Source organism: Teleopsis dalmanni, chromosome 1, assembly GCF_002237135.1.
Source record: "Teleopsis dalmanni isolate 2A chromosome 1, ASM223713v2, whole genome shotgun sequence".
In the NCBI taxonomy this organism is placed as follows: domain Eukaryota; kingdom Metazoa; phylum Arthropoda; class Insecta; order Diptera; family Diopsidae; genus Teleopsis; species Teleopsis dalmanni.
This window is the reverse complement of record NC_051846.1, coordinates 111,449,758-111,475,313: the sequence shown is the minus strand read 5'-3', so window position 1 is coordinate 111,475,313 and position 25,556 is coordinate 111,449,758. Positions and strand designations below refer to the sequence as shown.

The 25,556-nt window shown below is 29.6% G+C and overlaps 1 protein-coding gene across 2 annotated transcripts; it reads right to left on the bottom strand.

The window, feature by feature from the left end:
* Nucleotides 1-5,504: 5,504 nt before the first annotated feature.
* LOC119676386 (protein TIS11-like) lies at nt 5,505-22,527 on the bottom strand. 2 transcript variants are annotated; one of them, XM_038087626.1, is made up of 3 exons: nt 21,788-22,527; nt 8,298-8,638; nt 5,505-6,909 (listed from the first exon to the last, which is right to left on the bottom strand). In XM_038087626.1, the coding sequence occupies exons 1-3, from the start codon at nt 21,854-21,856 to the stop codon at nt 6,087-6,089; spliced, it is 1,233 nt and encodes a 410-aa protein (XP_037943554.1). In that variant the 5' UTR covers nt 21,857-22,527; the 3' UTR covers nt 5,505-6,086. The 2 variants fall into 2 exon arrangements, with proteins under 2 accessions (XP_037943554.1, XP_037943561.1); XM_038087633.1 differs by lacking the exon at nt 21,788-22,527 and adding an exon at nt 20,711-20,778.
* Between the last annotated feature and the right edge of the window lie 3,029 nt (nt 22,528-25,556).

The following is a 25,556-nucleotide window of genomic DNA, read 5'->3' as shown; positions in this document are numbered from 1 at the left end:
GTATTGCTATATTGACGACATTCTTATAGCTTTAACGTCCATAGAGGAGCTTGAACATCATCTCTGAACAGTGTTTATTATTTTGCGCCAACATAGACTCAGGATAAATGTCAACAAAAGTCAATTTGGTAAATCGGAAATTCTCTTTCTGGGCTACACGTTCAACAAGAATGGCATTAAACCACCACAGGACCACATAGAAACAATAGTGAATTACAAACAACCTGACACAGTCAGTGAGCTAGCACGTTTTCTAGGTTTTCTGAATTACAACCGGCGTTGCATACCAAACTTATTGCAACATCAAGCACAGCTTAGTGATCTGGTACGAAACATTAAAAAGAATGGTAAACGAAAAATCTCTTGGACACCCGAAAGTCTCTGGTTTTTTTCGAGAAAACTATCACCAACTGAAAAAAATTACAGTGCATATAATATAGAATTATTAGCAATCTACAGCGCCATTCGTTTTTTTGAAACACCTCCTAGAGGCACGAATTTTCGTCTTTAAAACGGACCACAAACCGCTGATAAAAGCTTTCAAACAGAAACCAGTGATGGTGTCACCACGGCAGCTCCGCCATCTCGATTATATTTCCCAATTTTCAACAACCATTGTACACCCATCTGCGACTGACAATGCTGTGGCAAATGCTCTTTCACGTATTTCAGCTGTATTGCTGCCAACTGCTGTCAATTTACCAACCGTTGCAGAGGAACAACAAAACAATCAAGACTTAAAAACGCTGTTGCACGGGGAAACATCTTTAAAACTACAAGCAATTGTTTTCAACGACAATAATTCCTCGTTCTGCGATGGGTCTATAGGAATAATTCGACCATACGTGCCAATATATTTGCGGCATAAAATTTTCGCATCAATTTACGGCATGTCACAACCCCGTTGAAGATCCACCCTGCATCAGCTAAATCAAAAATACGTCTGGCCCTCCATGCGAACAGATATAATTGAATGGGCGCGAAATTGTTTACCCTGTCAACGAGCAAAAAAACACAGACACAACACTTTTCGGCCAATTAAAATCGACATGCCAGACAACCACTTCGACCATGTACATATCGACATCATTGTGATGCCAATGGATAAAAGGTATCGCTATTGTTTAACAATGATTGATCGTTTTTCAAGGTGGCCTGAAGCCATACCTTTGAAAGATATTACTGCAAACACCATAGTATCTGCCTGTTGGTTAAACTGGGTGGCGAGATTTAGATGCCCGCAAACCATAACAACGGATCTTGGCTTACAATTCGAATCGGCATTTTTCAAAGCCTTGACAAAAATGATAGCAACAAAACACGTCCACACCACGTCATACCACCCACAAGCAAATGGTATGATTGAACGCTGGCACCGTTCCTTTAAAGCAGCACTAATATGTCACGAAGCAGAATCTTGGATAGAATTACTGCCAACAGTCCTGCTAAGCCTACGAACGTGGTTCAAGGAAGATTTGCAAACTTCAGCTGCTGAGATGCAGTATGGTTCTCCGATTCGACCACCGAACGAGTTTTCTGAGGACGACCAACAATGCACCAGCCCGCAGATTTTCTTAGAGGAGTTTCGCAAACACATGCGATTAGTGCAATCGATCTCTGCAACACATCACCGGAATAATGTTTCATTTGTGTTGAAAAATCTTTACAACTGCTCACACGTCCTGTTTAGGACTGATTCTGTTCGTTGCCCGTTGGAGCCACCGTACACTGGACCTTTTAAGGTACTCAATAGACAAACTGAACGCACTTTCGTTATTGATATGCAGGGAAAGGAGACCACATTTTCAACAGAAAGGCTCAAACCTGCTTTCATTACTAAAGAAGTAGATGTGAAGGAAGTGACGAAAAACGTACGCACGCAGGTAAAAAAAAACCAGGTGAAGTTTTCACAATAGACAATACTGGAAGGGGGGTACTGTGGCAACATTACAACCAACATAGCAACCCGTAAAAATATTCGATTGTCCCTTTTGAAGAAAACAACACATCTGGCAATGCTAAACAAAAAGCATATTGAATTGTTAATTTTCTGTTAGAAAAGTAGTTTTGTATTTGTTATATAATCTTGTGTTCTAAATAAAATAGTCAATGAAAACGACTGAGAAAGCATTGTCACTTTCTTCCCGCAGTTCCCCGCTCACTGCATCAATGTTGAAGACACCCAAGGGTTTCTCACCCCTTCCAAACTCATCGACATGCTTCGGATCAAAACGCCTAAAAAATCACCTGGCACTCACTGCGTGTCTTTCTACGCCATTAGGCGTTTCTCACCATTCTTTTTTAAAAAATGCGCGATGCTCTTCAACTATGCGTACAACACTGGTTCGTCCCCCCAGCCATGGAGGAAGGACATAGTTTGTCCCATTGCCAAAAGTGGCAAACCCTGACCCCTTCAGCTATCGTCCTATTTCTCTTCTCAACTCTGTCAGTAAGCTCTATGAGACTTTCATAGCCAGCAAGCTGAAGTCCTTCTCCTCTGGGAATAATATTATTCCCCCTTTTCAGTTCGGCTTTAGGAGTCAAACCTCCACCGTTCATGCCCTTCATCATCTCCAAAATGAGATATACGTAGGTTTTTTAATAAGCAGCGCACTGTGGCACTAAGTCATGATATTGAAAAGGCCTTTAATACAGTCTGGTTTGAAGGCTTAATTCTTAAGCTTTATAAAGTAAATTTTATTAGAAATTGATTTTATTAAACGTAGATTAGTATAAGTCATATATTGAATTAATTAATGAAGATAATCTTATATTAAAATGGATTTTTATTTATATATTTAAACTAGTTATAAGTTATTTATAGAATAATACCTAAAAAAATATATTCTCTGAATTATAATAAAATGTAATATTTCATCTGCATAAAATTTACATTATATATTCAAGGTCACAAAAACATCAAACGTAAAAACTATTTCATTCATAAAATGAAAACGTGTCAAACGCAGCAGCAAACATTCACACGCACAGCCAGCACAAGTCAAGCTAAGCTCACGGCAGAGCCGTTGCCTCGCGAAGAAATGCATTATTTATTTACGCACACGAAATTACACTTGTGCGGTTGTGAGTACGAATTATAAAGTAAGAATAATTTCATATAAATAGGCGAGAATTCTGTATGAAAAATTACTTAGCGCTGGCACATCGAAGTGAGTAGAGGCCTACTCCAACGCTAAGTCTTTTAAAGCAAATAGTATTTTGATACTATAAGCTAAATAACTTGGTAGTGAATAGAGCTTTGTATAACGCCTCTGATGTTTTGATATCATTGGCTAGAATCTTGAGTAGAACTTTGTATAACGCCTCTGATGTTTTGATATCGTTGGCTAGAATCTTGAGTAGAACTTTGTATAACGCCTCTGATGTTTTGATATCGTTGGCCAGAATCTTGAGAAGAACTTTGTATAACGCCTCTGATGTTTTGATATCGTTGGCTAGAATCTTGAGTAGAACTTTGTATAACTTTGTATAATCAATATTTTCTGTAGCATAATAAGTAATAAGTTAGTTGTGAAGCTCTCTTAATTCAATAAAATTTGGAAAAAAAATTAAACGGTTTTAATTTTCCTCTCCTTGGTTTATCAGATTTCGAACTGCTCAATAAATAAATTTATTGCGACGACCTGGACCGCGACTGAGTGATACCTCAACAAAAATTAAACGACGAATCCGTGTCGTTACGGATTCACCAGTTCGGTTTCTCTCATACTCTCTTAGTTAGCCATTTGAGCGGGAACTTTTTTGCGATTGCACTAACTATAAGCCCAAGCCTAATGGCAAGCACTTCTCTATGTCAATGCCAAGATCACTAGTGTTGACGAGTATCTTCTGTCACTCGCCCGTAGGTATCTCATCCGGTTCCATGACCTCTCTCCCCCAACGTCTCTACTCCTTTCACCCTCCCAGAAGCCTAATGGAAAGCACTTCTCCATATCAACTATGGCAATGCCAAGATCACTAGTGTTGACGAGTATCTTCTATCACTCGCCTGTAGGTATCTCACCCGGCACCATGGCCCTCCCCCCAACGTCTCTACTCCTTTCACCCTCCCAGAAGACTTTGTTCTAGCATTGCTGTGGAAATCGTCTCCTTTCACTCCTCAGAAGTGATTTTAGTGTTTTCTGTCAACAAACAAATCTCCTGAGCGTCTTTGGACCTACGTCACTGTTCACAATTATAAGTTCAAAGTTGTGAAAGACTTTGTTTATTTAGAAACCAGCTTAAACATCAAAAATGACGTCAGCCTAGAGATTCAACGGGCTGAGTAAGCAATTGAGAAATAAAGCCCTCTCTCGACAAACAAAAATCACGCTCTACAAATCTCTTATCACGCCTGTCAGCAAGTATGGTGCAGAAGCTTGGACAATTACCAACAGTGATGAGGAGTTAGGAGCATTCGAGAGAAAAATTATTTGAAAGATCTATAATCCCTTACGTGTTGGCGACGAGTATTGAATTAGATGGAACGATGAGCTGTATGAACTATTCCGCGACATTGACATAGTTAAGCGCATAAAAATTCAGCGGCTACGCTGGCTTGGTCATGTCGTGCGAATGAAAGAAAGTGCTCTGGCTAGAAAAGTATTTGATTCGGTACCCGCAGGTGGAAAACGCGGTAGAGGACGTCCGCATCATCGGTGGAAGGACCAGGTGACCAGCGATTTGGGGGCGCACGGTACTATCAACTGGCGTCAGAAAGCAACTAATCGGGTTGACCGGCGGAGGCTACTCGACGCGGCCAAGGACGACCTACATCTGTAATGGCCAACTAAGTAAGTAAGTAAGCAAATTAAGCAGAGCATTGCACTTTATTAATGCATCATTTGAAGCGCGTCAAATAATGTGATGGAATCTTCATAAAAATGGGAAATTCAGCAAAAGTTTTTACAGTTCGGATGGACCTTCTTTTCTAGAACTGATACCTTTGAATTACCAATCCAAACCACCGTTAATATACAACTTTTAAAAAAAACAAAACCTATCGTCTATTTGAAGACTTCAAAATTAAATTGAAAATGAGTTTTTTGCAAGTATAAATAAGAACCTTTATCGGCGCCGAAAGATACTATCAGAAAAATGTATGAAACAAAATTGAGAATATATAATTTAACAAAATACATATACACTATAAGAATATGACCGTATTTTTCAGTAGTTTATACAATAAAAGTCGAACCCGTTTAATCAATATTTTTATTAACACTCTTCTAAGCATACATTTACTTATTTGTATATATATAAATGGAAGCATAATTTTGCGCAAAATTTCAAAATCTTTATTGTTTTATATAATAACGGAAGACAAATACGTACAAAATTCTTATATAATATTGTAAACCAATTTAATAAAAATAATTTAAAAATAAAAATATTCAAAATGTAAATCAATCCTACAAACTAAGTAAAATGTTTTTGTTTTTAATTGATGTAAGGCACTTGGAGAATTATTAATCGTATCGTATCAACTTTTTTTTTTATCAAATTTGTAAATAAATACATTTATCTCTTATATTTATTTGTAAAATAAAGTAACATTGTTATATATTTATATTATAACTGCACATAATTACTTTTTAAAGTTTGATGTCTTTTCACATTATTTTATTTTTTATATATATATGTATATCAAATACGAAAATAAACTATTCACTTCTACATCGGGAGGTATTTTATTCTTTCATTACATTTGTTCACTTTAAAAAATATTTTTAAGTTATAATTTTTTCTGAATAACATAAATTATATATATAAATGCAATAATAACAATGATTATATAAACTTTAATTTTTCTATAAATAACAATCCCGTCTTTTCCCATTTATTACTGATGAGATATTTAATAAATATAATGATTATCTAAAAATATATAAATATGTTTTTATAAATAAAAAATAATTAAATAATTTACGCATTCAGTTTTCTGTAATATAATAATATGTATATAATATAGCATGTCGTTAGCATGTGTATGTAATGTGCAACAAAGTTACTTTACATATGTATATGTAAATAGTACATATATAAATATCCATAAGTATACATTTGAGATTTGTTCAAATTTAGAGCTACAATATATTTGTAAAATTATCAATAGTTGCACTTAATTGATTGAAAACTGGAAGACGTGCATCATCAGTTACATTCACCGATGAAATGGAGCTTACTTCAGTTGGAGTTCCACATACATTTCTGATGATAGCAATAGGTGAGCTAGAACTTTTTTGCAAAAGTTGTTTTCCTTGAATAGTAACGGGTTTAATAAAATTCTGTTTTTGCATAACGTGAAATTCTGCTGCTTGAGTTTGTAATGAACCAATATTCACAAAGCATTTTGGCGAAGTATTTACTGGTGATATAGGAGCACTTGGACTATCCGGCGGCGTGTTAATATTAGAAAAAGTTGTTTGAAGCACTGAATTTGTTGAACTAATTTGTTCGTTAAAAGGAAAATTAGTTATGGAGCTGGTAGGACTTAGTGAAAGCGAACCCGTTGGTGATTCCCGGTCGGAACCTGTTGACATGCTCAATGGTGGACTTAGTGGGAGTGCAGCCGCTGAGTTGTTGGTGCCCAATTTCTGTTCTTGAGTAAAACTAGATGAGAAGCAGTTATTAAAACTGGAGGAGTTTGTTTGGTTTGATTGTTGAAATTGTTGTTTTTGCTGCTGTTGCTGCTGTAGTGCTCTGACTTCATCTGCATTATGTACAAAATGACATCGAGGACCATATGGGCAAAATCCAACGCTGTGAAATGTCCGACAATATTCTGTTTTATATTTTGGGTGACGTTGTAAATTTCGTAACTCATGATAACCATGAGCAAATTGACATTTTTCTCCGTATTTACATTCACCTGCTTCTTCAAATGGACGACATAATTCAGTTTTATACCTAAAAATACGATAAACATAAAATTTTTAGTTACAAATGTATATTCTATATGTTACTTCCAAAGTATTTTTTAAAATGTACGTTTCTTGAGAACACAAAATTACGATTAAGTTTAACGCCTACAAAAAATGTGTTATACGAGGCCTGTTTGATAAGTCAGTGATAAATGAAAGGAATTGAATTTGCTGCAATTGAATTTGAAATTTGTAATTTTGGAAAATAATACACGACTCTAAAAAAAATATAGTTACAAAGTTCAGTAATCCATTTTCTCCAATTTAGATGTAAATAATAATTTGATATATCCAAATCGAGTCGATGTCGATGTAGACTTTCAACTTATATAAGGTAGAAACGTACAACCTTATAAAATAACTTGTTAAATTTTGCTGTTGCAATTACTGATAAACGAACTGTCGCGCTGCAGTTTCTTCTTCATTTCAAGACAAATTGTCAAACAGTATTGGGTATATTGTCAGTAGTACACATTTTCCAAATAGTCAATAAGAATTATGACATGTATCTGAAAAGCAGAAGCTGTAATATTTTCCGAAGACGGCGTCCAGTCTTCGCTTATCTTGGAATATGATCACAACAGAATTTGCGTTTCTACAGTAGATGAGTGGTAATTCATTTATAAATGTAAGTAAAAATTTTTGGATTACGCTAAAAAAGTTGCAAACATCATTTGAAAAATGTACTTTTTTTATAAACAGTGAGTAAACTTGGCGTCAATTTTGCTCTTTCATCCCAAATGATCCTGCAGTTTTCATATTTCTTCTCAAATTATTTCTAAGAAGTGTTTTTTTATGAGAGGATTCTTATTTCCTGGACAACATATTTAGCTCAGTATTTTAGTATTCTTAGTATTTTTTTCGTGTTCCATATGTGGATAAATTTAGCAGATATCGGGTTGTAAATTTATACATATATATCTTAGAGTCATCGGGCATGTCTACTTGTTGTAATCATTGGTTGAACAGTCAATGTAAAAATAGTATAAACTAGTTGTCGTCGCTAAACATCTGGAATTTGAAAGCCGGACATCTGAAAAATGATGCTATATCAGCATGTGGTGGTAGTGAAAAAAATTATTTATTCTACTAAAAATTTCCAAAATTCTTGTCAAATCGCGTTCACAATCTCCAGCTTTTTTTCAAAAAAATTCTTTATTCTTTGTATTTGTTAAAAATAATTTGTTTGCTTGAATGTGCTAAACAGTTACCTAAACAAAAAAAAAACTTCCATATCGAAGAATTAATTTAAATATTGGTAAATTCAAAAAAAAAATTATTTTGTTTTAATGGAATTATCACCGACTTATTAAACAGATATCGAAGTTGGAACAACGTTACAATAAAAACTTCATTTTAAAATATATTTTTTACCTGGAAGCATTCACTTGTTGAGGCAATGGTTCTGACTGCGTTCTCTCGAGCTTACGGTGTAAATTTATTCCATCAAAGTTTTCAATTATTGAAGAAACAGCAGATTTAATGTTTTGTGCTTTATATGACAGAATATTTGTGTCAGGTTGTGGTTGTGGTTGTGAAATTGTGCGAGTTAATGGGTTGTGATAACGATATTGATCGTTTTCTTGAAAATTAATGAGCTCAAAATTATCCTTAAGATCTAATGCTTTATCAGTTTTTTTTTTATCAAAAAATTCCTGCATGTTAACAACATCCGCCGTTCTTGAGTAAATCTGGTTTTTATCACTTAATTTATTCTGAAATTATAAATTAATAAATTACATAAAAAATTAAATCTTTTTTGGTAATTACAGTTTTTTAATTATATCGAAAATATAAATATGCATTTCTTTTGATTGTAAAAATACTACATAGTGTTATTTTGTTTATTAAAGTAATAAAAAAATTATAATGTGTATTACCATAATTATATAAAATAAAATGTAACTTTATTAATATGATATTGGACGAGGCAATACTTTAGTCTCATTTAGTCTCATTTGAAATACGTCTTTATTCTCATGAATAGTTTAGAAACAGTTCAGTATCGTATGTGATTTACTTATATAGCATTAATTTCAATTAAATACTAAATTATCACCTAACATAAAAATTTGCAGATGCAATTAACTTTTTCAAAGTTATTAGACTTGATACACCAAAAACAAATATTATAGTAAAATCGATCGGTAGTGGTAAGCGGTACCCAAATTATGTTATGTAAGGCATAAATTATTTCTTACTATAAATATTCAATCAATTTTTGATTTTTGCTTGCTATGTTTTGAGTTACATGTTACAACAGGGTCGACTTAGCAATATGTAAACTATCTTATGTAATATGTTTAAGATCTGCCAAAGCAGATGTATCCATTTTAAAAATTGTTTAAAAGAGATGATTTTCGATGTTTCTTATTACTGATTAAATCATTATGTGTATATTTAATAATTTGAACGAAAAGATGTATTTGAAAAATAAAACAATGATATATTTACTGTCATTAATTTTTTCTCAATATTTGTATACCTTTGCGACCGTATAAGCTGAGAAAAATATAGTATAAAAACAAATAAAGCAATTAGGGTAAAATTAAAAATTATAAACTTATTAGAATAGCCCTAAATACAATAAATTTATTTTAGATGATTAATCTTAATGATTATTAGACATCGGAATTCTATATAAATTGCATATGTAAATTATACGCAAATGCACAAAATGACTTTTTAAAAAATGTGTTTTTACATAATTTTTTTACAAAATTCATATATTTGTATGGAATTGGTTTAGTGTAAAATATTTGAAACATATATTTTTTGAACCTTTAAACTGAAAATTATTTTTAAGAAAAATATATTTTAGCTTTTGGAATGGAAAATTTAGAATTTTGATCGAGATATGCACTGGGATAGTTTTAATAAACAAAAAAATAAAATAAATGCCTCTACACAAATTAAAAAAATATTGAATAAAAAATATATGAATATATTCCTAGGAAATTCAAATACCAATTAATTGTCCTACAGAAGTTCTAAAACAACAATTTATTTTAATTTCCTTTTACTGCGCACTCTAAATTTAATCACTCAATAAATCATATATTCCGGAAATTTCAACAATTTTTTTTAAGATCATGAAAGGATTTGATTCCTCACGAAATGTTATAAGACTATACCAGCAAACACAGTCGTTTATACTTTTTGCTTTTTTAACATAATTTAAATTTTACGACACAACAAGATCTATACATCAGGATAGTGATGTGCTCGGAAGCAGATAGCGATTAAATAAAGACCAACATATAAATAAATCAAGATTTTAATACGGTTGAGTTTTCCAAAAACTAAAACAAGGGGTTCATAAATATGTCCAATACATATTTATACCTAATATACAATATGTATAAAATATATTCTATTGTGCCAAAAATGTGGAACAACATGCCCAAATATGCAAAAAATATGCGGAAGATATGTCAAAATCCGAACATGCAATTTTATAGAATTCCGATGTCTACGGACTATATATGAGCTGTGCTCGGTTTTGTTTGCGTAAAGCCAGCGAATTAAAACGGATCGATCCATATCGAAGACTTATGGACATAACAAAATACAGATCTAAAAGTGTTACGGTGTTCGAAGGCACTGTTGAGGAAATTAATCTTTATGACGTTATGATATGATCATGATGCACTGAATAAGAAATAACTAATTTTTTTTTAGGATTATACAATTTTTTAAAATAAAACAAAAATTTATTGTGTTAGTTTTGGAATAAAATCAAATGCACATTTGAAAATGCAAATATGTTAAGAGATCAACTGAAAGAAAATTCTTTTGAAACTTAATCGATTGATGCAGACTCCTTTTTAAAAACTCTTTTAAAGGCAAAAGTTAAAAATTTTAAAAGATAAGTTTAAGCGCAAGTATAAAAAAGCCAAGAAAGAATTTATGCATGTAATGATTAAGATCAGTGCAATTATTTTATTTGCTAAAGACCACACTAGATGGAGTTCGTAGCTGAAAATGATTATACATGAACTGTGATTAATTGTTTTTGTAAAACAAATGTGCATGTATTTATTTAACATATATGTTAAGTGAGTCATTTATTAAGGACTCAAAGTATTTATATGTACAATGTAAAATCAATTGTTGTTTTGCGTTTAAGTAAAAAAATTTTCTTGGGCTTTAAAAGTTTCGCCCAGTTTACGGATTTATAAAACCCAACGAAACTTCAATGTATTGGTCTAAAAATATAACATTATTACATTGTTTCTAAATCAATGAATGTTCAACCGTATTTAATAAACTATTACATGAACGATATTTAAGATCTATAAAATTTTTGTGGTTGTGTCAATTTATACGAATTAAAATTCCACAGTATGTTAACAGATGATCTCACAAAAAGCAGATTCTAGTTATTTGAATGTCATCTATCATTATATCAATAATTAAATTGATAGGGTCTAGATTTAAGAAGCAAATTTAGTTAACACTAGTTGGCTTAAAAGTAGAATTTAATAGTAAAATTAATTAATATATATTTCTTTTTTAGGCACTGACAAATAAGCGCACATTTATAAATACACACATACATATAAAAATTAGTTTTTAAGAAATTACGAAATTCAATGTTCCCAAATATTTTGATTCACCTCTTTGTTTTGCATAGTTTATAAGTAATTAAGAGAAACAACAAAAAAATAAAACTTTTCATTTCAGACATTACTAAAAACTTCGTACGAATAACAAATATAGCAACTCTATATTATTTAACGAAGTATGCACGTTACCAGCACAGTTTTTTCAGCAATTTAAATATGCAATACTTATTTTTTCGTGTATGTATATAAAGCTATTTGATGCTGTAACATTATTATGCAACGACTCCATACAGCGTACTATACCGAACCAAGCCAATTATGTATAGAGCTCAAGTTCAAACTACAAAAATACTAAAAACACAAATACAAACAAATGAATACACAACCAGAGACGTTGGCTTTAGCGTTTCGATTCAAGCTTGAACATTACTTCACTACAGTGGCTTTAACTTCGTTCGTCTTCGTCTGGTAATGGTAATAAACACAAACGAAACAGTTTGGAAATAACAGTGGCACAAATGAACTAATATGTTTACTAAAATAAAATTAAATGCTTGAAATCTGTATCTGTATATATACGTATGTATATTAGTGCTTTTTAACTTTATAGAACAGAATACACCTAAGTTAATTGATAAATTTACCAATATTAAGGATGTTTTTTTCAAATTATAGAAAGAGAAAAACCGTCAAAATTTAATATTACTCACGCAATCATTGCATATGTTAAAACATTAATTATGTCAATAAACCTATGTAATTTTATTTAAATTAATGCCATTTATTGTTGAACTATTGTTGAACTATATTTGTTACAATCCAAGCACAGGAATATATTTTAAATTTTGTATTTATCACATTCCATGAGAATATTATTTTCAAAAAAATAAGCTGTGCAGTAAAGGATTGTTAATCGCTACCAGCTGGATTATAACTGGAATTGGGTTAATCCTAAATAGTTGCATTTAATTAAAACAAAATAGCAAATTCTGTTATAAACAATATTTAGAGAAATGAAATCCGTATGAAATCGCAACCGTTATCGGATATAACACAATTAATAAATAAACACAAAATTGCATATATTACCATTTTTTTTTAAATAGTACCTTACAATGATATTTTTAAATATATATATATATATATATACATATAAATATTTACATTGCAGTTTTTGGCCAAAAACTCCACCAATATCATCAACCAAGCACTGTACCCTCCAGATATGGCACCGTGTGACTTTTGCCTCTTCCCCCGACTCAAATTGCCATTGCGAGGAACGCGTTTTGAGACCATAGAGGCCATAAGGTAAAAATTGCCACACGAAATTTTTTGATTTTTTGTATAGATGCCAAACAAAAACTAATCGCACGATATACGTTAAACTTTGACAGAATGTCTATAATAATGTTACCAGCGTGAAAATAAAAAATATTTACCGATTGGATAAACACAGGAATTTAAAAAATTAAAATTCTCGTTATTTTTTGATCATATATATATATATATATAACAATATGATATAAAATATATATAGATAATAGATAGTATAATAGATATATAATATATATATAGATATATATAAGAATATATATACTAAATATAATATATGATATATATATACATTAATAAGATATATTATATGATAATATTAATATATATATATAGATATATATATGATAATATATAGATAATATATAGATAATTATAGAATATACTATATATAAGATATAATATAAATAATATAAATATATAAAGATATATATTAATAGATATATAATAGATATATAATATACGATATATATATAGATTAATATATAGATTAATATGAAGTTAACCATGTTAAAAAAAGAATACATACATACAGTTCCGTAGAGAGCAATCATAATATTTGAATTTCAAAAAAATACGATTTTATGTGGTAGTAAGAAAACATGTTATGCAGAAGTGCTGGCACGGCAAAATTCGCTTTTCGGACTGTGCCGAAAATAGATGTATGCAAGTGTCACATCAGTAACTATGTTTATACTTTTACTAGTCTCTGTAAACTTCTTCCTTTTAGCCTAAAATTTTAAAAGGAAATTAAATATTGCTCAACTTCAATTTCTCCCAAAATAACTAGCAAAGAAAAAACTAATAGGGGCGTTAAATTTAATTTAAAATATTATATTATATTATAAATAAGTGTTAACATTCTAGCCTCTTTAAAATCGGAAAGTGTAATAATTATATTATTAGCGATTTATAAAAAAGGTTGTGTTGCTTACTGCCATTTTTTCTCCCAAACGTATTAGAATTATAGTAATTCACTCCTAAGATGTGCAGATTTTGAAATTTATTACTAAACAACACTGTTTTGCCTTAATGCCGGGACACAAATACGCCGCCTACATGCCGGAGTTTGAACGTTTTTTCTCTCATTCGCAAAATTAAAATTTGAATTAAAAACAACAACAAATCATGCCGAGCACGAAACACTCTGCATAACACGACCCTAAGAGGAAATTTGATTTAAAAAACTGAACATTTTTAATTTTCAAAACAGTTGCCGATTTTGTAACTGACTTTGATTGACTGCAAGATTTTTATGTTTGAAAGTAAATATGTACGTATTATATTCAAATTTTGTCTGCGAACAAAAATTTGTATGAATCCGGTGAAAAAGTGTGAGTATAAACAAATATGTATCTGCGTTTACTTAGGTTAGACTTTAGCAAGATTTTTGCAAGTCTTATTTTTTCACTACACATACAAATTTCCTGTATACTCAACGATCTTTGGGTCATTTGTCAAAAAGGTTTAAAATCATTTGAAAATTGGTGACCGTAACTTTAGAAAATTATGAATAAAAACGTTGTTACGCCCAATGCAAAGATGCTACCGGAAAGTTTGTTGTAAAGAAATATAAGGAATTATAACGATATAATATATATAAATAAATTTTTTGTCAAATGAGACTGCACAGAAACTTTTTTATATACATAACTATATATGACTGGTCTTTTAAATATATGTAAATCCCAAAACTCTGTGATTTTAAATTTTATTTAAATTGCACAATGTACAATAATAATAACAATAATAAAATAAAAATTATTTATTACGCTCTTACGTTAAAGACAACTACAGTAAAGTAAAGTAAACACGTGGCTTATAAAATTTGTGTCGAAATTTTGGCACATATATTAACAAAATGACCCATTGTAAGCCAGTATGCCGATAAAAAAAACTCAAAAAATTAAAAATTGCGGCAGAAAATCAGATATCGCTCTCAATGATTTAAATTTGTACACTGAGAAGCAGATCTCACGTTACTGTTGTGATGTGCGATTGAAGTTTATTGTTACATATTATATACATACATTATATACATATTATTTTCGTTTGTTTCTTTTCAAATGGATAATAAATTTCCCTTTCATTTGAAAACTAGTTTATTCAAATTTCGTTTTTATTTTAATAACAAATACGTATTTTATATCCGTAAGAAAATTATCAGTTGGGGGATTGTAGTGCTACCAGCACACAGCACACAGCACACAGCCGGGCACACTTACAAAAAAAACAAGTTTTTCAACTTTTCAGTTTTAGGATTTCCTAACAAGACTAACATACAATTAATGCTGACTCGCAGTTTTTTCTTTTAGTATTTTGTTTTGCACTATTTTATAATTCGTCACGACTACTGAACAATGTAACAAGTTTTTGCCTTAATGGTGTTTCTTTCATGAGCAACTTTTAAAAAACCTCAAAACATTACTCCTCACTCTTATGACGACGACGACGACAACGACGGCGATGTTGCTAAACCGCATTTGTAAATCGTCGATAAGTTACTTCCACTGTTACGATGGATAAAAAGAATTTACCCTTCTCTTTTGCACCCATAAGAGTTACTACATATGTATAATTGAATACATACATATATTTATTTATATACACAGATATCAGATAATGCATACATACATAGAAAACAATCACATACATATGTATATAACGAGATAATTTAAGAAATAATTTTTAAACATGTTTGAATGGGCACGATTTTACAATATGCGATTATTATATTATATTATATGGAGTCTCGCTCTGTCAAAAGTTTTATGTAAATTGGCACTTAAATACAAATCCTTATTAAATTAAATTTAAAGTTTTTAGAATTATGAAAGTACTAAATCAATACATAACATTAGTTGATAAGCTAGAGTTTGTTGTATGCATAAATTCTTTCCTATTTTGTATGCTTTGATTTAAATAAAAACTAAGTGAAATAAATAATAAGCTAAACAAGCATCAAGCTTAAATGAAAAATCCGAATATAACATTTTAAAATTAATTTTATTACAAATTAATATATAAACTTATTTTTCCCCATATTACTTACATGATATATATAATGATATATGTATGTATATGTATATAAATTTTTTACTTTTTAAATCGTGAAATATTAAAATTCACAAATATTATACACATATGTATATATTATGAAACAAAATTTAAAAAAGGCAGTTATTGAAGCTGCCAAAACATTCTTTTGCGAGTTTTCAAGATTTTTTATATATTATATTTATTCTAAGTAGTTATTCTGTTTGGATTTATTTATAATATACTTTACATACACATGCAAACAACACTTGTTTTAGTTATAGAGATAAATAAACAGTAGCAAAGTAGTTGGAGAAGTCGTTATTATTGAGTTAAATCAATGCATTTTATTTTTTTTTAACAAGCTTAAATCATGCAAATGAATGCGACATGACAACAGAAATTTATTTAAAAGTAAATATTAACATCCGCTTCATTACGGACCAGATATTTATTTGAACAACTTACATATTTAACATGAGTTTACTATATAATATATAAATAATATATAAGCGATATATGTATATACATACAATATATATTTAAAAGGGATTAGTTTCAATTAAAAAAACTTGGCATTACACCACGTGGAACAAAGAACGGGTGCCAGTTATTGATGCAATATCTGTAGGAACATAGCGTTTGATAAAAAAAGTTATGTTTTTTACACATATGTAACTTCCACATAAAAGTGATGTGCATGCAATATATGATGCAATCTAATTAAATTCGCAGCGCTAAATTTAGATAAACCTAAAACACGATATTATTTTCTGCTTATTTTTAATAGTTTGTTAATCACAATTCTGCACAAAATCATTCATTCTGATGACTTTGAAAACTACCTACATACATGTTTATCTCAGGTAAGATAATTATTTCGATATTTAAACAAAGCATAGAAGCGTCTTATGTAGTTTAGGGAGTTTGAGATTTTGTACAGTTTAGGACTAAACCCACACGATTCTAATATTTTACCGTTGATGAGGATGATAAACAAAGATCTTGAATAAATAAACCACAAAATTGGAATGTGCTTAGTACACTTAAAGCAGGTTGACGTTTCTTAACCAATGTCATCACAACTACGGTACTTATTTATTAAATGAATAAATAAATACAGAGTAGTATTCTAGAAGTAAAACTTATTTTCCTATCACTAATATTTAAAAAAGCTTAACTGATTAAACCACTGTATAATCCTTCGGAACAAAAGATTCTAAAGAATAGTTTGCATATGCAGTCAATGATTTCTACTCCTGAGTATAGTAGAAATCACTCCATGTAGTCAATAATTTCTATTACTCTGTGCTTGGTATGCTCAACCAGTGTAAATGCTACTAACTTTTCTCTATGTTCAAAAACGGAAAAAGAAAAAATATTGATTTTAGTCGCAATCTTTTTAAAAAAAAATATAAACTAGTTTAGAATCAGCTGCATACGGTTTATTGGCCTGGAAATAACTTAACAATAGGATAAAATAAATAAAAAGCCAGTGAAAACACATTTTTTGATAATAGAATTTTGATGAAGTAGATTCATCATATTTACTTGTTAGTTTCATACCGTTCAATTTACTCATTTTATTTTAAAATTATAAACATGAAATTTGATCAAGGTACAAAATTGCCTCAAAAGATTGGGGCTAAAGATGTATATTTCTGAATGTGAAAGCAACAAACCCTGTTTTATTTGGGTCAAGTTTTTAGCTACAATTCTTGACTCATTTACCCTTTAGATTAAAAGCGTATTGGAAAAATTAAAAACTTTAAAACATAATATAAAAAATCATAAAGCAGTATAAAAACAAACGCAGGACTATTATTTCAAAGAAATGTCATAATAGTTTAATGGAATTGGTGAAAAAAGTTTTTGCTTTATAGTATTAAAAGTATTAAAACAAAATTTTGTTATATCATTCTTTTAATGCATTAAAGCACAATTTATTTAATTGACAATAGTGTGTGTTCACCAAATGTTTAATATATTACATTGCATTAAGCACATATTTTATATACTAAATTAGGTAATAAAACGAGATAGTCCTGTTTTCATACTGAACTCTCATCAAAATAAAAATGCCTTTTAATAAAAGCAATTATTGATACCTCTTCCACACATCAATTTTAATATATAGTTTGTCTTTGAAGTTTTATTGAAAACAATAACAATGAGAGACATACAAAACAACACGAGAGAAAAATGCTACCATCATACTTACCATGTTAAAAATTTATACTCAACTGATATTATTTAGATAATACCCCATTATTAAGGTCTAGGTCGACGCTTAAGTTTTGTTTTGTGTTGCGCATGAGTTCCGTAAGTGTGTGTTGCCAAATTATTTATTTAAACATTTTCGAAGTTTTACTGCATTTCAATACAAAAATATTTGAAAACTTAAATAAATTAGAGTCTTTCATATAATTTAAATGATTTCTGTTTGCTTTTGGTTCAAAAAGACTTCAATAAAAATCGTAATAATTATGTAACTCAAAAGTTGTGTTTCGACTGTGATTAAACCTTATTTAAACAACTATTTAATAAACTTCAATATTTTAATACCCAACATTTAAACTATCCAAAGTATTTCTTTGTGATATTATTCATTTATACCATCGTTATTTAAGAAAGACTGAAAAGAAAAGATTTTTCGATCGTTTTAAGTCGTCTGATCTTACTCAACGATTTCAACTGTACATATTATTGAAATAAAAAAAATTATAGAATGTCGTATCTAACATAAAGAACAGTGTGGTAGCGAAACTACATTGATCCCATGTTTTGAAACAAACTGTTGGATAAGCAATCTGTTATGCTTATCGTCATAAGATAACGTATATGAAGTATCGTATATAATTCTTTTAATTGACTTCATGACTAGTCGTTAATTATGAATAAGCTTTAAAGAAGTTGAAAACTGTCCCATGAGTTGGGATAGCCATCGTTACTAATTTTTGGACTGAAAAAGCGTCTTCCCAATTGACTGCCGTAAAAAACAGGGTGCAGAATAGCTTAGAGCATCCCATATAGCATTACTACTTTAACTAAAGACCAAAGTAACCAAAAAAACGTCCGTAGAATGATTTGTGTTTTACTAAGACAATGCAATGTTTAAAGTTTTGTAGTAATGATTTCTAAATTTCGAAATAGTTAATCGAACATTAACTAATATTACGAATCCGGCATCTAATATTTTAAAAATCATCTGAATTAACAAATGATATTTTAAACGTTTATTACATCTCTATAATATATATTTAAGCAGTATTTAGTTTGCAATTCAGCCAGTTTTTATTCGATTGCCTAATATTCTTCTATTTAACATAATTTAATAATTTGTGAAGTATTTTAATCCTGATTTTCTTTCCTTTATCTATGTATTTGAATCTGTCAAAAACTTTAAACTCAGTGGACCTGCTATATTTCAAAGTAAGTTCGAACCTAAGCTTGCAAATTTAAATTTTATAACTTTTCAGCCTAAAATTAATAAAAATATTTACTTGAGTTCAATCAGTCGAATTCATATGTATTTAATAAGTTAAGTTGTTAATTATTATTTAAAATAAAACACTATATATTACATGTATGAAATAGTGAGTGCAGTAATGCGGTTATATAACACAATAACATCAATATTTTTCAATAGATGCTTTTATACTGGCGTTTAAATATATCTTATATCTTGCCGTTCTCTATTTATAAAGTTCAGTGCCTAAGTTTGAAAAATATCTTCCTTATTTTTATTTACTTTTTTGAAAAAAAAAATGCTGGTATAGTACCTTCGCCGGTAGACAAATACATATTTATTAATCAATAATAGTCCAGTTAATTCAGAACACACTTTCAGAGCATATAGTCTTCGATAAGCGCCTTAATTGTGTAAGTATTTATTGGCAAAAATATTTTATCTTTTTAAAAAATTTTTAGAAAATGCATGATTCCTAAAAATTGAACTTCAAAAAAGTTCATTTTTTTTTAATCATTTCTCAACCTTTATAGTTTTGGAAATAGCTTGGAAAGGTTTTTTGTGATTTCATAAACCAAAATGAACCTCACAGACTTTAACAGATAGAATATATTATAATACTTTAAAAAAAAAAAAATTTAATAAGTGATACATTTTGTGACTGCCCAATTGTAAAACTTATGTTCAATTTTACTGTATTTTAATGAACGTAGTGGTGATTACAAATTGAATTTGGTGTAAATATGGCACCTTCAAGAAAGTTTTTTTAAAATGTATATATGTAGCTATCTCCACCTGCCATTTACCAACCTTTTTAGTGATATAACAAAGTAAAGAGACAAAAATAAAATATTAATAACAAAACCCACAAAAAAAAAACACGAACTATTTAATTTGAAAATACGGCCCTTGTTCCATTAAAGCAAAAACAAAGGAAGTCCCCTAAATTTTCTGTCATGATGAACTTTTCTAAGAATATCTGTTTCTAATGGTCAGGTCACTAAAGTCGTCAATTATTTAAAAGTTACAGTTTTAACACAACTTTCATAATCATAATTTTTATATAAATTTGTTGATTTCAAATAAATTTTCTCGAACTATAACTTTTTAAATAATGTTAAAGTACACAATTGTCTTCTTGACATACCAGCAAAATTTACTTTCTTATTAAAATTGTTTTGTAGTGTGTAGAGCACGTGCTGCGTCATGTGTATTACTTCTCTATGTATCCAATTCTATAAATTAAGTCCTATAAAATATTAAACATCGAATATAAGTGGAAATCTACTAAGAACATCATTACTCAACCTGGTAAACACATTTAAAAAAAAATGATTGCACTGACTTATTGGATACTTTACAAAAACAACAAAACTCTATACCTGCATAGAAATTCAAATAGCAGCGACACGCTACTTCTAAGTTCGACTCTGAGCACGTATAAAAGAAAATACTCAAAATTAACTTCGATTGAACAGAACAATGAGGTGGCAGAAGAAAAAAAAAAACAAACTGCTCTGAAACTCACCAACACACAAATTTCATAAATAGAAAAAGAGGGATAGCTGGTGGTAGTTGTGGGCTCTAAGCGAATTTAATTTCGATATGTCTGTCGCGTTCATGTAATTATTGCTGCAAGCGTAGTCGTTAACGTTAACATCCTCATAAACACGATTGCCACTTCATACAATTCTCTTGCTTTTATTATATTTTCTTTAGCGTTATTTGACAACTCAAAACATTTTACTTGTTATCGCTGAACAGGAAATAGAATTTATATAAATTGTATATGTGTTGATATTTCGAACAGTCATAAACTCGCACAGCTCTTTTATTGTCCCATATTTATTCATTAATAAAATGAAGCCTTCGTATTTTCGTTATTGCGTTTAAATTACAATTGTTAAATATGAATTATAGGGATTTAAATGCAAATAAGCGCATTGATATTAAGTTTGAGAAGTGTCATCTCCTTTCGCTTACCTACAATTTACCAAATTTTAAAGTAGCTTATGACTCGACGAATCAAAACAAAACCCGGAACTAAACCGATGCTTTAGAAACTTGTTTACGATAAGAATAAGAGAAAACAAGAAGACCAAACTGAAACTTATTCATATATATTTATGATCACATATATTGAAATATATATAAATTGAAATTATTTTATTATAACATATGTGATTATAATTTATTTGTGCGATAAAAAAAATCAAAAAATTAAAATACAATATAAAAACGCATAAAACAAACAATAACTAAATGTTCAAATTTTTAGAAAAACAACTTTAATAACAACCATTTAATATCAATAAAATTTATATGTTACTTTATAAATGGTGATTGGCGATTATTGTTATATGAAATTTGTTTCAGCATTTTTGTAATATCCCACAACCAAATTCATATATATTAAATGCTTGATTATAAAAATGAACTTCATTGATAAATAAACTTACCGATTCATATATACCAGAATTCTTCAAATATATTGAAGCAGTTTTTTTTTGAGCAATGGCTGCCGACATTTTGTCTTAATTATTTAAATCTGCTTAAAGTTATTACATATAAAAAAGCACAATTAAATGTTAAAATATTTAACATAAATTTTGATCACAAACTAACGATACATCAAAATAATTACGTTAATACATTTTTAAACCTTTTTATCCAAATTTAAGGAAATGTCAGGTTTGCTTGCATTAAATGTTATTCCTATTTTTTATATTGAATAACAGTGTGTATTATCCTTTTGTCTTATATATCGGCGGCTCTGCTTTCTTATCGCTGATGTTTATCGACTATTGTTTTTGTTTTTTTTAAGTATGTATGCGCTGCCTATAGTTGTTTCACCAGAAATGTAGTGGTTTCATGCAAACAAACAAGCTCCATGTTTTTATGTGAAAATATTAAATTTATTATATATTAACTACTTTTAGTTTATATTTTCTTCCTTATTCTATTAAAATGAATTAATTTTCACATTCAATAGTATAAACACTAAGGCTGCTGAGTAAGTATAATGTGCTAAAAAATTGTATTTTTCTCCGCTGCGCACTTAGTAACAATTTCATTGATTACATTAATCAATACTTTTAAAACAAAAAAAAAACCAAAACGCTACACAATCCGAACCCCTGAAACCAACACAGCGTTCGCGCAACTACAATCACCAATCGAATGAGCACAGACAAATGAGAAAACTCGAAAAGTCAGATATTTACAAAGAAATATACCATATTAAAAATCTCAATTTTTATACAAATACTCAAAAGAGACATGGCGCCAACAATGCTACCAATTCACAGTTTCTAAAAGGCAATATATGCAAAACTGAAACTTTCTTCATTAAATGAGAGGACGACTCTCTTTTTCAAGAAAACAAATTTTTACTTTTATACACAAAATATTTCATCTGGTTTCCAATCTCTGTTATATATCAAAATTTTAACATTCCCATTAGGTACATAATAAAACATTAGTTTGACTTTAATTAAGAACTTTGGGGAATAGTACATTCACATATTCGAATTATACATATGTATATATCTAAGAAAAATAAATTATAATATTAAGACTAAATAATTTTGTTAAAATATACTCCAAATTTAAATCGATTTTCAGGTGTGTAAATTATACACTATGAATTCTTATATAAGATGAACTATTAAAATTGTATATCTTATGTCAATAAAAACATTTAACCATTTTAAATAAAATTCATTTTACACATATTTTTAAGATTTGGTCGTTTACATAAGCCGTAATTTTGTCGTTCAGAGTTATTAAAACAGCATATTTCGTTGTACATATTTTAGCTACCAATAGGCCTTTTCGGTGGCTCGCAAGTATGGCAAAAAATGCAAGCTGGTCTATATTTGCTACGCGAAGCATTGGCATCACTGTTGCAATCTGTCAAGTGTTATATTTTGGTATATTACATTTTGTATAAAAATAAATAATGAACATAAATTAAAAATTAAAATGAACACAAAATTAAAAGAAATGGTAAAAATGTTGAAAATTTCAAAACAAAACGGTGAAATTTTTCTTTTTTTCCAATTCTCAAATTATTGAAATTTTTGAATTTTTGTTTACATATGATTTTTGACATATGATTGCAATATTCGTTGGAATTTCCAATAAAGATTTACACTAGTTCACAGTATACAACTACTGCAGGCCGATTCCACTAATCGCTATCGCTAAAACTCCAAAATTCTTTAAATGCATTTTAGCGACTTTTGCGATTCTGCTAACTCGTTACGCTTCATTTCTATTCGCTAACTTTCTCAACTTTCAAAAACAGCTGATTTCTCCGGATAAATCGCTAAATCTCCAAATTTCGTACTCTGCTAAATTGGCAATCGCTAAATATCGTTAAAAACGACCAAAATTTCTCCTAATTTGATTATTTTTGGCGGTTAGGTTTTTACTGTCGCTAAAAATGAAAATATTATTTTTTAAAAAAATTTAGCAATTAATTTGTACGTTATTTAGTATAATATTCATATTTATTTATTAATTAATTTATTGCGATAGAAATAAACTTGCATTTAAAGTTAAAATGTAAAAAAAAATAACTATTAATATTACAAAAATTTTGTGGCAGTAATATAGTGAGAGTGTGTTTGGTATTCAGCAAGTGTAAACAAATGTATTTTTTTTTTCATATTTCATCTATAATTTTTGAAATTGTACCAAAAATAAATGAATTGCATATTAAACAGTGAAAAAAATAAATAATTATGTACCTATTTACACATATATTATTTAATATATTTTATTTATTATTTAATTTTCAAATATTTATAATGGAATTCGTAGACTTATACGGCGTTTACATTGGCCGAAAATGGCTCATTTTGGTCAAAAATCGAAAATGAGTATCGAATGGCTCATTCTTGCATATAAAATTTCAAGCACAAAAATGAGCAATTTTCTCACATTCTGTATGAATGACGTTCGAATGCATTCTACATACGTTCCAAATGCAAAGGAATCCATTGAACATACCCTAAATGAAAGCTCTTCATGGCATTTTGACAGTTTGAAAAAGCTGTTTTTAACATATTTACAAAAAAAGGCAAACAAATGTTTGGTGGTTGCATTTTCTTGAAAACGATGCACTGTTTTTTAGAACTTTTACTTCCCAAAAAGTAATTAATCGAAGTTTAAAATATATTTTAAGTTTCTAATGTAAGGTTTGAAGGCATATTTAACCTTCATGCAACATTTTTTTGGCACAGACCAAAACTCAAATCAACATGCAAGTTGAAAAATCAGCTGTTGAAATGAGAACAAATGAAATAGAACGAATGTAAACACTTTCAAATGGCTCATTCAAAATGAGCCATTTTCGGCCAATATAAACGCCGTATTAAATACAAAACCAAGAAACATTTAATAAAAAGCTTTGGCCCACAGAACGCTGATAACATCCTATAAATTAAAACAATGGATTCACTTTTTTTGCAGTGACGACGCGTGCCCTATCTGGAAGGGTGTGCGGCCCTTCTTTAATGTTGTTTTTACATGTACCACTTAAATTAAAATATATGAGATCTTTTATTAATAATAACCATATTATATTAGGCAACAATATATTCGCAATATTATATTAACAATTCATTAACCAAATAACATATTAAACAAATTAAATTAATAATTTATATATAAGTTTAATATTATATCAATATGGAAGAAACAAAATTTTTCAAATAATTCTCGTAACATCAAACCAACTTTTTTCAAACAAAACAGTTTGTACTTGGAAACATACATGTTTATGCAGTGATCAAACAAGATCGAACCCACTCGCAACGTATAAATTTGCGGACAAGTACCCCGCACAGTAAGCTACAGAAATTCGTGGGTGATACTGTTAAAAGGGGAGAGACGAAATGTGATAGAAATGTATGGTGATATGAGCTGCAAACTTCAGCCGCTCATGCAACCACTTTGGTAAATCATCATGTTGGATTCGTATGCGTGCAGTTGATATTCGAGTAGAACAGAAAATTACTCTCATACAATTCCCACTATATAAATCTCTATTTCTGATTTTATGAACGGGAGTACACGCACATTATTTTGTTCATATGCAACGTATGAATGTGCGGCCAACTTCTTTGCACACAAAGGGGAGAGACGAAATAAAATAGAAATGTTCTGTGATTTGAGCTGCAAATATATGAGCACAACTAACAAGTATAGCGGCTAACAGAA